We start from the raw sequence: 15,407 nt of genomic DNA, 5'->3' as shown, positions 1-15,407 counted from the left end.
CATAACAACCCTGTTTGAAAAACAAGAGTTTTAGCTAACATTGTCCAATCTATTGATGGCGCTCGTGACGGGCTGGGATAGGATAGCATCCGGGAACTTTCGGTTCCTAACAACAATCTTCAAAATGGCGGCCAACAGTGCGACGGTAAACATACCTTAGCTCTGTGGCTCTAGCAGTAGACCTTTACGGTATACCGTGTTCTAACGAGCTCATTTTGTTCAGAAATCCGTTATATATCGTAATATATCGACATGGATGAAAGACATTGGTGGATAGCCACCAAAATCCAGGAGTCTTTCCACATCGGAGGGTTTCACGATAACCCAACTTTGCTGGAAGATTTCCTGACCGAAGCTCAAACTCTTGAGATGATCAACCAGTTTCTTGGACCAGGGGGACCAAACAAACTGTTCTTTTATTCTGATCGACCACAGACAGCTGGCGGCCAAACAACCCTACACAGCACCAGACAATTGCATGTTATTGGATCTCTCGCTCAGCTCAAAGACGTGAACGTAGAAGAGACCACTGTCCTGTATTTTCTCAGACATGGTGTCGAAAGAGAGGTTGATCCAGTGCACATGGAAAAGGATGTTTTCTGCGGAGAGCTTAGACACAGCACCGTCGAAAATCTGAATACACTACTGTCAGACATCTTTATACCCTTAATGCGAGCCCAGAAAGATTGGGGAGAATGCAGCGATGAAAATGTATCTCAATTCCTGCATCAAATGGACAAGTATGCATCAGCTCTTTCGGAGACAACTAGTGTGCAAGCTACTGTAGGAAAGCAGGTGAGAAAAGCTCGTTAACCTTACTCTGAGTTTTAAACCTATCGTAAAAGTAAAATTCTGAGTTGATTAAAAAAATTGCATACTATTACTAAATGTTTGTGTGTGTGAATAGTTTGATCAGTACTTTTCAGGTAGTGAACATGTTTCCATGGAAACGGACGCTACCCTGCACAGCTGTCATATGGATGTATTATTATATAGGGGGGCGATCTCCCCTAGTAATACATCCATAATCTGTTCAACCATCACACCAATCATGGAATAATCGGAAGGAAACTAAGATGTAGAATAATATTTTTCGAGGAGATACAATTATGACCAACCTAATGTAGAAATGAATTATGAGCAATTTCTAAAAAAATAAATTGTATGCAAAGTTTCTACACATATATCATGACACTCCCCACTAATAATAAGACATTCACCCCTTTTTCTAACAACATTTACCAATAACAACTGCATATTCCAGATTCGCACCATTCCCAAGTCCAAAATAATCCATTTTTTCCCCTCGTTTATTGATTCATCTTTTGCATTCACTCTTTTTTCTTGTCCATCATCATACATTATCATCCCATTCTCTGCCCTGCTTCACTTTTGTTCATCAAGAGATACGGAATTCCAGATGATTTGGTGAGCTCCCTGTAAACGCTCATTTTATCTCGCATGTAATCGGCGTAGTTATCATATCTTGTTTGTTTGTTTGTTTGTGTGTATTTGTATAAACTCTGTCGTAAACAATCAAATATATGGTCTCTGATGTCTTGCTATATTATCAATGTAAAAATTGTAAAAGTACAGTTTGCTATAATAATGCTTAAAATTATCTATTGTAAAGAGGGAGCTGTGACATTATATTGTACTTTCCTGATTAAACAAAATGCAAGATCTGGTCATGAGTTGTAAGAAAATCCCAAAAATAAGCATCGATGCCAGACCTTTCGTTCATTCTAGGATTTGTGATAATAGACCTGTCAGATGAATAGCCCCCTCTAGTGGTACAAAGTTGCAGTGATTTAGCTGGATGACAGTATTAATTAATTGTAATAAATGACATAGTATAGTTTACTGATCAATATATTTGGTAGTGTTGGTGCCGTCCAAAACTTTTTAATGTGTCAAGTACCATTTCATGAAAAGTACATTAAGCAACAATTAACTGATACCAGTCAGTATGTATGTGTGTTTGTGTGTATATATATAAATCAACACTTCACTCACTGCCATACTGGTTTATACCACTAGAGTGTGCTGTTTATTTTATAGGGTCTATTTCATGAGTCATGACATTAGCAGGAATGAACGATCAATGTAATGTCACATTGCTCAGATAAAGTAAATGCAAAGAGTGTTAATTAAGGGGCAAGATCAATAGTTCAATGTTGGATAAAGAACTACATGTAGCTAGCACTCACACCCCCATCCCCCTTCTAACTTAATTGGCCAAAATTGATAATTGTTTCAATCAATTTCAAATCATTATGTAGTAATATTTATTGCTATATGAATATAAAACCAGTATGTACAAAATGTAGTTAAAAAAGAAATTGTTCATGCTTTTACTATTATAATGAAAATTTGTCCATTTCTCATTTTTTGACAAAGTCTTATAGAAATACATATGTTTGTATTTAGGGTCTCAAAATAGATTACATTAGGTAAAGTTGTATTTGTTGGATGGGAATTAAAATGGTTCAAAAGAACCCCCCCCCCCACCCCCCATTGCCAAACTAAAGGAATTGTGTATTTTATCCTACATACAAGTATTGATCTCGCTCCTTGTGGTAATATGTAAAATAATTTCCACCTATGTACATGTAACTTGCAATTGTAAATACATGTATCATATGATAGCTAAAATTGCATATAGAGGCAGTGCACTCTTTGCTAGCTTTAATGTAATAATACACAGAGGCCTGCTACAAATGTGAAGCTGTGCAATGTAATCATAGCATGCCTACATCAATAATCTATCTGTTGTTAATATACATGTAATGCATGCACCATTATATACTATGTGGTGACATGTAATAGGGAACTTGCAAACCCGCCATGTTGAATGTTGCATGATGGGAAATGGGATAATAAATGCTAATCAATTAGTATTGTAAACAATATTGTTACATTGTTTGTAACCACAGATAATCAATTCATATTCACTCTGACCTTTGTGGGAGGTTTATTTCATCGGTAGCTCCAGAGTAAGTATTACGATAACCACAGGTAATCCCACAGTCCTTTGCATCTGAGCATGCTCAGTCTGGATTGCAAGTTCCCTATTGGTTTAACATTGTGAATTTATCAGTTTGGTTAAATGTAAACCAGAAAGAGGTAGAAACTCAAATGGTGAGGTTTATTTTTCTTGATTTACATTACAACGAAAAAAATAAACTGAAGAGTTGAAGAAACTAATTTGAGTTTTTTCTACTCTTTTGAATCTATCAAATTGCTGTTAGCGTAATGCATGTGTGGTATCCATGGTGATGGGCATATTGGAAAGTTTGTGATAATTTGTAGACAAAATCTTGAATGATGTTAAAAATGATGTTATGTTATGGAAATGTTGAATGTTTATACGCATGCTGGATTGTGATTAACAAAGACATAAATGCTTGATTCTAAATCTGGTAAAAAATGTTTCATGAAGTTTTTTGCTTTCTAAACTACTACATCTACATAGGTATGGGTAATAATAATTCTGATTAATATTCCAGCAATGTATATATTGAATTCAATGTTTCATAACCAGACCTTGTACATGTACAAAATGTAGTTGTGTCTGGTGTGTTGATAAGGTGACTTTGAAAATTACTGGACAAATTGTGGTGGTGATTGGTGAAGGGGTTGAGGGTGCGGTGGGGGTGGGGGTTGAGGGTGGGGTCTTTAGACCAACATCATGAGGAACAATGTCATTTAAATAAATCTCAGATGATCTCTTGTTTATTGGTTTGAGAGTACCAGTAAATGTAATTTCACTCATGTATACACAAAATTCACAGTAGTCGTTGAGGGCGGTATTAAAGTTTGTACAATTTACCCAAGTTAGTACATTGTAAATGTACATATACATGTATGTACCTCATCATGAGTCATGTAGGGTTTCCAAATCAATATTTATGATTGAACATAGTGGCAACGTGTGTTAATTTTACGATATTTCCCATTATTCTTAGTACCAGAGTTTCCTTGATCTTTAGAACCCTTTTTGAAGCTGTCTCGTTAGGTATAATGACTTACTTGTGAATACGGAATCATGACATGTACATTGTAGGTAAATACATTCATGCAGCAGTACATCATAGTGTAGTAAACTTTATATCTAATCAAATTGATTTTTGGGTTCACAGTGGAAAATCGAAATATTGGTATTTTTAGTAATTTTCAACTTGAATCGGCACACATGTATTGTTGGTTGTCCTGATCACGACAATAATACCACAGACACAAGTAAGTCGTGGTTTAACAGCAAAACTGTTTGGTTGCTTCATATCTTTATCATTTTGTATTTTAGGCTATGTAGTGGCAGTTACCATAGTAACAGTTTTTGTACTCACATAATAAGATGGGATTACATGTACAAATGTACATACAATTAATAAATATTCCAAGTCTAACTCTTAAAAACAAAACAAAAAAACCCAACCAACCAACAAACAAACAAACAAAAATTGGGCTTGCTATGAATGAAACAAAAATGATTCTAAAGTATTGGAAATGGTACGTTACATGTTAATTGAACAAGTGTTTCCAAGGAGACTTGACAGACATGATTGATTGACAGCAAACACATGTATAAATCCGCTCTCAAGTAGAAGACGTTTCTAGGTATTGCAAGTTTTTATGCAGTAAAGCTGTAGGTAAGTACATAATACAGCTTCATTGAGTCTGACTGTAGTTTTGCACCTCAGTCATATTATTACAACTCTGTTTTGTTTGTTTCTTGTTAAGGTGTTGAGAAGGCCTGAAATCATGGTAACCAACGAGTTTAGCAAGCACCGTGCAGCTGCCTATGATCAGAATATTATCAGTGAATATGAAGCCCTGGTCACTGATTGGATGGCTACTATTGACAATGCATTGGCTGATGGTGGTGATGAAAGGTATGTGTGTATAGTAAGAAACACAGCTATTGGCTGATGGTGGTGATGAAAGGTATGTGTGTATTGTAAGAAACACAGCTATTGGCTGATGGTGGTGATGAAAGGTATGTGTGTATTGTAAGAAACACAGCTATTGGCTGATGGTGATGATGAAAGGTATGTAGGTATTGTTAGAAACACAGCTATTGGCTGATGGTGGTGATGAAAGGTATGTAGGTATTGTAAGAAACACTGCTATTGGCTGATGGTGGTGATGAAAGGTATGTAGGTGTTGTTAGAAACACAGCTATTGGCTGATGGTGGTGATGAAAGGTATGGAGGTATTGTTAGAAACACCGCTATTGGCTGATTGTGATGATGAAAGGTACATGTGTTATAACAGACATCACTATTGGCTAATGTTGAGGATGAAAGGTACATCTGTTGTAACAGACATCACTATTGGCTAATGTTGAGGATGAAAGGTACATGTGTTGTAACAGACATCACTATTGGCTAATGTTGAGGATGAAAGGTACATCTGTTGTAACAGACATCACTATTGGCTAATGTTGAGGATTGAAAGGTATATGAACAATTGAATTGTGTCAAGAAATAAGTTAACTATTGGCTATGATGGGGGGGGGGGGGATGAAAGGTTTGTGTGTATTGTAATGGACATCACTATTGGCTGATGGTGGTGAAATGTACATGCATGTGGCAAATACATTGATGTTGGCTGTACAACTGTATGATATCTTAGTTATAGTGGTCTGAGATTATACATATTGTATCAAACATCTCTGATGCTGGCAATGAAAGGTATGTGAGTGTCATTAATTGGTGTGGAGAAAAAAACCAACAGTTGTCTGGCAAGAGCATAGACTCCTTTGGGTGGAGGGTCTATAGGCAGAGCTACTATAAAGAGGTGACATTCTAGATAAGGTACTAGTCCTATGTAATCCCAATAAATCCTTTGATAAGATTAGTAGTAATTCAAAGACCATAGGATTTACACATTGGGGTTTAAAAGATATGGGATCCAATAGGTGACAAACTCAGTATAAAAAGATCATCATAAATTGAGAAAGTTAGTCATTCAGTTCATAATTTATAGACTTGGTTGTGGTAATCTTTCTTTTTATTAGCTCCGCTGTCAGCGAAAGCTGAAAGCGTAGCTTTAGGTATAGGTGGGTATTGAGGTATAGAGAGTAGAGTGAATCATAGGTGTCCATCAAACTTTTATATTTTTACTATCTAATCCGAAAGTGACAGTCGGAATTCTTCGATATGTGGTGTGCATGTTCCCTGGGGGGAGGCTATTCAGATTTGTTCATGCCAAGTTGATCTGTGCCATTTTCAATTTTTTATGATTTTTTTTCATAAAATGTCATTTTCATCAACTCCTTGAAAACCTCTTATTAGATTGCTTTGATATCTGGCATGTTGATGCGCAGGGGGTAGCTTACTCAGATTTGTTAATTTCAAGTCAGCACATCCTCATTTTTATTTTTTATGATTTTTTTTTTGTAATTTGAAAAAAAAATGAATATGTTAATGAGCATAATGACCGACGCCATATTGGAAATCAGTCGACGAGACAGTTCATCGGGAAGTTTAGCCAGTCCGATAATTCTTTCTGGTTTAGTTTACAACACTTTTGATCACGCAGATTTTGTTGTTGTGATGAAAAGAAATAAAAAAAGAGATCATTTCAACCATTTCTTTGTGTTTTCTTTGTGAAAGGTAACCGAACATGAACGAGTGTTACCACTGTAACGTATGGCTGAGAATGACTCTCTTCCGGGTACTTGAGATTGTCGCCGTACGGAAACTAAGATGGCGATTAATACATTTCTTCCCTATATATATCTACCACAGCTAGTACAAGTTGAATGTTGTTGACTTTGTAAATTTGTTAGAAAATTGAAATTCAAATTGCCTCAAAATTATTTTAGATCCCAAGTTTATTTCATTCATCATTAAAATTTTCCAGGGTTACAGCTGTAAGACACTGGAATTATTTATAGCCAACCTCAAAATCCTCTTTTTTTCTTTTTCTTGTGTGCATTTCCCAGTCATTTTTTTCTGAGATTTTGTGCAATTTTTCATAACAGTAGATTTTTGTTATAAAATGGTGACTATGGTATAAAAGTACAATACATTACCAACTTCTGTGTAAAATGTGTTTTATAGTGAGACATCATATGAAACCACTAACCACTTTATTGCATCGCTAAAACAAAACTGCATAGTGAAGAGCTGAAGACCTGAACCACTTCTACATGTCACCAAAATAAAAAATTAAATTAAAAAAAACAAACAGCGGAGCTATTCTGACCGATAGGTCGCTTGTTATTTATCTGTACAGGTTTATGGATCCTAATAGTGGGCCATTGAGTGAACTGGAAAGATGGAAACGTCGTCAGAGAATGTTGTCAAATATTATGGAACAGTTGAAAGGAAAGGAATGCAAGACTGTTATAGGTGTACTTATCAGTTCTAAGTCTAAAATACTGAAGAAGTGGAAAATAGTGGATGCCAGGTAAAGATGGGTTGTTATCATTATATACTTCAATAAATACAATGTATATTGCCATTTGTTCACATAGAAACATCCTGGATATAAGGGTTAGACAGCTGAAGCTTACAACCCTTGCACTAGTTGTCTTGAAATGCTGTTGATCAGAACATCGTTTTGTCAGTAGTAGTCAGTTAGAACTGGCTTTGAAGGCATTGAAAAGTCGTCTCCTTATCACACTATAACAAGCAGACATATATTGATACAAAATAATATTGGGTGTCTCTGATGTAAGATCTTATCAGTTTGTTTATGTCTGTGAAAGTTAGTCATATTGCCATATACAATATGTTTGACTTTCACAGACATAGTGTAAACAAATTGATAAAACCATGGCATGCATCTACATCTAAGGCATCTGCTCTTGTTTTTGTATCAATGTTTGACAATTTGATAGTGTGATAAGGAGAAGACTTTTCGGCACCTACAAAGCCAGTTTTAATTGTCCACCACTGATAAAACAATGTTGTGATCAGAAGCATTTCTAGACAACTAGCACAAGGGTAGTACATTGTCTCTATGGATAATATACTAGTAGTCGTATCTTGTATAATTTATGGTTTTTTAGCTACTCACATTTTTTTGTAGTCTAAAATCATGAAAACAACTGACGGGTGTAACAAGGGGTCCTTCCTACAAAAATGTGAGAGAAATTGTATCATGTATTATCATTTATGAGAACAGCAGAATATAATTTGGTTCCTTTGTATTTAAGAAATTGTATTTTGTTTTGAAGTTGAAGCTGGGGTCCATATTTATAGATGATCATCACCTGTGTGGACCACCTGACTTTTGTCAAAGTTAAATAAATAAATACATACATAAATAAATAAATAAATAAATAAATAAATAAATAAATAAATAAATAAATGAATAAATAAGCTTTAAAAGTATGACACTTGTTTGCACCTGAGTACAATGCATCTGGTGATGAGGCCGGGTTGGATGTCTACATAACATTTTGGCAATGTATACATTGCAAAATGCTTTGCACCGTATCAATTTTTGAAACCCCCAGAAAACAGATGTTATAAATAAAGACTTTATGCCATACACTGATGTGTTGTTCTTATCAGTGTTCTGAATACATAGGAAATTAGAAAGATATTTTATAGCACATGCTACGTGTATCATGAATGTGTTGATAATGTCTAAATTTAAAACTTAGCATTCATTTACATAGTTTATATTATTATTGTTTTATAGTATCACTGATGCAGCCAATGAAACCAAGGACAAAGTGAAATATCTTGAATCACTAAGACGTCACTTTGATCAGCTGTACACTGGAACTACACCAACTGCTATCGTTTCCACAGCATTACCAGGGTTGATGAATAGTGTCAAACAGATGGATTCTATCTCGAAATTCTATGCTAGAGGGGGGTACCTTGGATTGCTCTTTACAAAGGTATGGTTCTTTATTTTGGGGGTGGTTTTACCCAAGGATGCATTGTGGTGCAATGACTACGCATACACATTCTATATACTATGCGCATTCTCCACGTGGAGGGCGCTATCTACAATATCATTGTGAGGCAGCTGGTCACAAAGGATTCTACCCTGCAAGAGTTTATGGGCTTTGCCTAGTTATGATATGCTAGTACAACAAGGAGGTAACTTGTATTACTGTGTACAGATGATCAGAGTATTGTGAGATTTCTTTCAATGGTGTGTGCCTTACTTTGTGTTTGCTGTGTCTTGTTTCAAAAATGTAAATTTTTAGAACCAGAAATGTTACCTTGCTCTTGAATCATATTCAGTATATTAGTTTTTCAAACACAGTGCATTGATTTGTGTACCTTGCTTATTTTGGCAAACTCAATGTGTGTGATTATGAGCTGTTCCATGATTCGGTTTTAGTCACCTGTGTGGTCCACAGTTATTTGACTTATCAAGTGAATCTACAAATATTTTGTGATTACTTTGAATGTCAGCTCATTTAGCTTTAATGAATGTTATATCTAACTGGTTCTCTTTTTTTGGGGGTCAACAGATTACCAATCAGTTGGTAAATGCCTGCAAAGATTACATCAAGGCAGAGACAACAAGTCAGGATAACGTAGACTTGGTATGGAGTAAGGTACAAGATGAGATAGAAAGTAAACTAGGACTAACTCCATGTAAACCTAAACCTAAGAAGAAGGGTAAAGACAAAGATGGAGATCAGTCAGAGAGTTTGTTTGGTAGACTCAAAGCTTGTCTTCTTCTCTATGTAAGTTATCTCTCTCTCTCTGTCATGTTGTATTCTAAGTGTAATGTATAATGTAGCTGTAAAGAATATGACAGAACCTCTATATGCGAGTGCGATTGTGCTGTGCTTGGGGTATTTGCATGAGTGCCTGCACATTCTCTGTGGCCATACTTTCATGAGTGTACTGAGTGAAAGAGCTGCAGAAACACTGGAAGCATGAGTGCAAATACCCAAGAGTACCCACACTGGAACTCATGTGGAATGGGGTTCTGTTATTGTTATGTATGTTCACCAGAAACAGTAATTTTCGTTACAGTGATACTGTGTATTGAACGATTGCTAAACTCGTGAAAGTACAACCACAGAGAACCCTGCAGTGCAAGCACTTATGCAAATACCGCAAGTACACCAGTCCACACTTACACTCACATACCATGAGTTCTGTCATAGTGTTACTGCTCTAGTTTTTGGCTCGAGATGTTATCTATTCTCCATACATCAGTTGAATTATCACCTGAATCTCATATACAAATGTCCATTATGGACAGTAATATATCACCTTTCATTTTCATCTAGAAATGTATTTTTTTTCAATAACCTTTGAAATGCACAATTGCTGATTGAATTCCTAAGGTTGAACAATGCTCTGTCAGTGTTCTTTATGACATCCTTAACACTTAATCTTCAATATGTTATATTTCACAGAGTGAATATAAAAGCATGGTACGTACATTGAGAGATAATCTAGGCGGTGCTCATTCACTCACACATTTCCCATCCATCAGTTCATTGGGTCAGGTTCCATCGAAATCCAAATCTGGATCTCGGTATACTCCAGGACTTGGCAAATCTTCCAAGACACCGTCAGTCACAGGTAAGATATGCTATGATAATTAAGATAGAGGCTAGAGTGTGCCATGATTCTAGGGTAACATCTCATCTCATGAGAACATCTCATAAGAGATGTTTTACACTCAAGGGAATAAGCACTCAGGAGTCACGAATATTCATTATGTAACCATAAATATGTTCTGACTCCCTTGGTGCAATAGGGAACATGCAAACCCTGTCATGTTGAATGTTGCATCATGGGAAATGGGATAATAAATGTTAAACAATTAGTATTGTAAACAATATTGTAACATTATTTGTAACCACATATAATCAATTCATAGTTACCCTGACCAGTGTGGGAGGTTTATTTTATTGGTAGCTCCAGATTAAGTATTACGATAACCACATATAATCCCACAGTCCTTTGTGTCTGAGCATGCTCAGTCTGAATTGCAAGCTTCCTATTGCCCACAGCAAAGGTAACCTGTAAACAAGCTCAAGATCCATTCGATGTTGCTCTGAATTCACAAGTAATTGTAAGTGATGTACAGAGTACATTCATGACATGACTCTTTAGAACCCATATTTTATTTCCTTGAGTGTTTTTTCCCCCCTTAAGATTTGCCTGAAAAAAAAAAAGTTGTCCAGCTAGACTACATGTATTTGAAAAATTAGTTCTGTACAAAGAATTAATTCTATTCTATCCTTATGGCTTGACTATAAGATACAAGAACCTGGGATTGAATCCAAAGACAATAAAGGTTATACTTCTGAATATGAACCCAAAAATAACAATATAATACATAAAGGTTTAGATTTAATGCTACCTGTCAGTGCTACCTGCCTCTCTACCCTCATGAAAGTATGGCCGCAGAGAACACTGCAAGCACTCATTCAAATACCCCGAGTATGCCACACTTACACTCAAGCATCATGTGGTTTTATCATAATTATTATTTATTATAATTGACTCTAATCTATTTGATTATTAGGAGATGATGGCCATGGTGTACCATTCACTGATGAAGATACTATCTTTGGACACTTAGATTTGTTTTGTAGTCGTATACGTGAAGTGTTAGATGTAATCAATGCTATGACTCAGTATACTAAACTTACTAAGACAACTGAGAGATTACCAAGACCTAGGAAAGAAGATCTGATGGCTGATGACTTAGGAGATGACATTGAGACTGATAGTGGAGGTAAGATGATTTGAAAGTAAGGATTGATATTGTATACCCAGTATTGCTTTAATGCAATTCAATGGAGAATATGCACAACTACCCGGTGACCCGGGCAATAATTTACTGTGTCACACTCTGACACTGTATGGCAAGTGGCATGCTTATTGCTAGCCATTTGCTCTGTTACTTTCTTCATTATTTTCTGTTTTTGTGAATAAAATGACATTTCACTGCTAATTTACATCTTACATATCAATAATTATACTAGTTTGTAAGGAATGATATGACGGGGCGTCCTCACACAACATGAAACTGGTCAACCCCTTTCACCTAACAGACTGGTGAGGGCAGAGTGACATGACATATCTTACTGTCCATAGCAGTACATATATTTAGAATATTTATGATTGATTGAAATCAACTGTGATTTATTTACAGGGAATACTCTACCAGAGTCTCCAGGTCTAAGAACTACTTTCAGTCCTCAGAAATCCTTACCTGGTCAGTCTGGGTTGTTACCTGTGGTGGAAGAAGAGGATATTCAAAGTGAAGGAGTACAGACTGAAGGACAGACAGACAAAGATAGAGATAGTGAAACTACATCTAATGCTGATGAAGTACATGATTTGATTAATGCTGCTGGTGCTTTAACTTCACAAAATGCTGTTCTACTGAGTGAGTGAAAAAGTATTGCTATGGTTTTTACAACCTAACCAAGGGTGTGTGGGGGGTGGGGGTGGGGGGGGGGGGTGGGGGTGGTGGAGTTGATGTGATGGGGTAGGGGTGGTCGTGGGGTAGTGGTTGGTGGTTTCTGATATATTTCCTGTGCATACAAAATTAGCCATGTAGGTATACCAAAATGACAAAAAGAGATGTGAGATGTGGTCAGTTTCACCGTAAAATACATTTAACAATACATTTCAGGGGAACAAGATGACAGCAATCACCAAGAGATCTTGAAAAGTTAATTGGTTAACAATTTGTGACCACCTGTCGACACTAGATTTATATGCAAATATGCACTTATATGCAAATTCATGGTCAATATGTAAATGAAATATAAAGTCACTCATTTGTTGCATATTATAAGGTTTCAATTTTAATGATACTTTTTACATCAATAGGAAAGTTGTACAGAGTGGACGACCCCAATGATGATGGTCCCAGTATATCAAGCATCGTGAAAGACCATCTATCTACAATGAAGAAACTAATGTCTGGTAATGTGACTACCAGTATCCTGCTAGACGTGGAAGGCAAAGAGAAAGATAAATTTGAAGAAGCTTACGTAGAGTTTCTGACTACAATCCAACAAATTGAGATGTATATGGTTGCCTATCTACAAGCTGTGTTTATGAGAGATATGAAAACAGACGAGGCGTTGAAAATTCTAACCAGGTAAGAACTTACAATATCAGTGTGTGTGTGTGTGTGTGTGTGTGTGTGTGTGTGTGTGTGTGTGTGTGTGTGTGTGTGTGTGTGTGTGTGTGTGTGTGTGTGTGTGTGTGTGTGTGTGTGTGTGTTGTAAAACAAACTTTATCCTCACTGAAAATTTACAGCAAAAATACTGAAGGGTTGCCGAAAGACTGTGCTATCATACACATTTTATGTTCCCCAAGAACGATTTATACTGTGCATCAGGTGGGGTTGGATGGTGTTGTGTATATTTGTAGTGAGTGGTCTGTGGTCTAAATTGTTCTAGGGGAACATAAAATGTGTATGATACGCACAGTCTTTCGGCAAACCTTCGATATTTCTGCTGTATACTCACAGTCAAATCATTTTTTTAAAAACATGTATATGCATGAATGTAGTGTTTTAGCCACTGTGAGGTGATATACAGTACCAAGCTGTCCAAAGGATGTTGTTATTCACACCGAAGGGAGTAATTTATTAAGTAGTTCTGCAGTCATAAATGAATACAAACACAGCTGAAAATGGCTGACTAGGCTACATTATCAGTGACTTCAAAAGACATCACTAATGGTAAAAATGGACAACCAAGCACTGCAGTAAAAGCTCACTCATTTGTTTCAACATGTAAATTTAGACACAAGCAGTGGTTAATTTTATGAATTGTCTAACACCAATAAATAACACTGTATTGTTTTATTGAAATGAACAGTTTCAGCCCTGTGATGCATCGTCAAGGTATAAAGAACACCGTCTCTGAAAAGTATGTAGAGACTTTCAGTCACTTTGAGAAAGATTTGGATGCAGTCAAAGACATCTATGAGAAGTACAAGGTGAGTGAAATAATTATAAAATATTAGAATACTTGTTCACTGTTTTCTCATGCTAATTAAACTTCTTTACTGTTACCATATTTTGACAGTTTAACGGACATAAGCTGACTTTGTAAGTTAGTTTTGGAACAATATTTTCTGTATATTAAATATAGTATTCTATGTACTGATGTACTTGTAATTGACTGAACTCAAACCTGGTATACAGGCATGTGTAATCATAGACACTACGGTGTAATACATAAACATTCAATGACTTATTACTCTGGTAATCAAGGCTTTAGTTTACAAAGATAGACACTATTGTCACAACATGTTGATACAACAGTGATAAGCTATTTAATGGACGTTGGTTTAATTATAGTCTCAGTAGGGAGGAATCTGAGTGTTACATATAGTTTCATGAACTACTGTAGCAGTGCTGTTTTGGGACTTCCATTATGTTGATCACAGGGTGATTGGAATCACACAACAGAGGAACCACTATCACTCACTTGTGTAATCTACCACATTGAAGAACACTAGCGTTAGTTTGTATCTACCTTTAACTGAAGCTTTGATTACTGGAGTTGTAATTTAATATTTTTATACTAATGATGTAGAATCCCCTATTGTGACATAAACTGTACCAAAAAATGCTAGAAGACGTCATTTATGTCATCAAATATATGCATTAATGTCATCATTAGAATCAAGGTTTAGAAAAAAAATTATAGACTTAGCTTGTGCCATTTTATGATAATGATAAAAGTAAATACAAGGTACTTGTTTTGTATATTTAGTTTTAATGTGTTGTTGCGCCAACAGGAGGAACCTATAATGTCTCGCAATGCCCCTCCAGTAGCTGGTGCCATCCACTGGTCTCGACAGCTACTGAAGCGCATTGAAGACCCAATGAAAGTATTCAGAGAAAACAAATCAGTACAACATATGAAAGACTTCCCCCGTATTGTGAAGTATTATAACCGTATTGCTACAGCATTGGTCACGTTTGAAAGTCTGTGGTTCTCACAGTGGAAGACTCACATTGACCACGCCAAGGCTGGACTTAAAGCTACATTATTGATTCATCATCCTGAGAATGGAGCCATTGTAGTCAACGCTGATGAAAGGTGAGTCTATGATCATTGAATATTTTATTGCTGATTTTGATTTGAAAGAGTTAATGAGATTTGAGTTATGAGATTTTTTGAAAGTGAACAGGAAAAAATATAAATTTGTGTTGATGTCTTGAAATCCTGTTATCTGTCATAACCACATATATTCATTTCTTCATCTAGAGTTTTGCAATTGATTCATGAATGTCGGTGGATGACAAGACTTGGAATTGCCGTACCAGACTCTGCACAGCAAGTCATGAAACAGGTATGGTGCCCTCAAAGTTTTCATGTGTGCTTGCCTTTGTTTTTCCTGAAATTTAATTGGAATGGGTAGTATTGTTAATTTGAGTTCAATAATGGGTAAGGATAACTTACTTTAGATAGCAGTGTT

At 36.0% G+C, this 15,407-nt stretch overlaps 1 protein-coding gene across 7 annotated transcripts in view; it reads left to right on the top strand.

The window, feature by feature from the left end:
* The first annotated feature begins 134 nt into the window (after nt 1-134).
* LOC144432816 (dynein axonemal heavy chain 8-like) overlaps nt 135-15,407 on the top strand; it is a 109,422-nt gene continuing 94,149 nt past the window's right edge. For all 7 annotated transcript variants that reach the window (XM_078121101.1, XM_078121104.1, XM_078121102.1 and 4 more), the window contains exons 1-12: nt 135-795; nt 4,744-4,895; nt 7,246-7,419; nt 8,662-8,866; nt 9,452-9,670; nt 10,355-10,523; nt 11,476-11,688; nt 12,109-12,345; nt 12,795-13,068; nt 13,796-13,916; nt 14,724-15,028; nt 15,197-15,281. In XM_078121101.1, the coding sequence (XP_077977227.1) occupies nt 253-795; nt 4,744-4,895; nt 7,246-7,419; nt 8,662-8,866; nt 9,452-9,670; nt 10,355-10,523; nt 11,476-11,688; nt 12,109-12,345; nt 12,795-13,068; nt 13,796-13,916; nt 14,724-15,028; nt 15,197-15,281 (2,697 nt within the window). In that variant the 5' untranslated portion in view covers nt 135-252. The remainder of the gene's footprint in view (nt 796-4,743; nt 4,896-7,245; nt 7,420-8,661; nt 8,867-9,451; nt 9,671-10,354; nt 10,524-11,475; nt 11,689-12,108; nt 12,346-12,794; nt 13,069-13,795; nt 13,917-14,723; nt 15,029-15,196; nt 15,282-15,407) is intronic.

Source organism: Glandiceps talaboti, chromosome 3 (assembly GCF_964340395.1).
Source record: "Glandiceps talaboti chromosome 3, keGlaTala1.1, whole genome shotgun sequence".
NCBI classification, from domain to species: Eukaryota; Metazoa; Hemichordata; class Enteropneusta; family Spengelidae; genus Glandiceps; species Glandiceps talaboti.
This window is presented reverse-complemented; position numbering and strand designations above follow the sequence as displayed.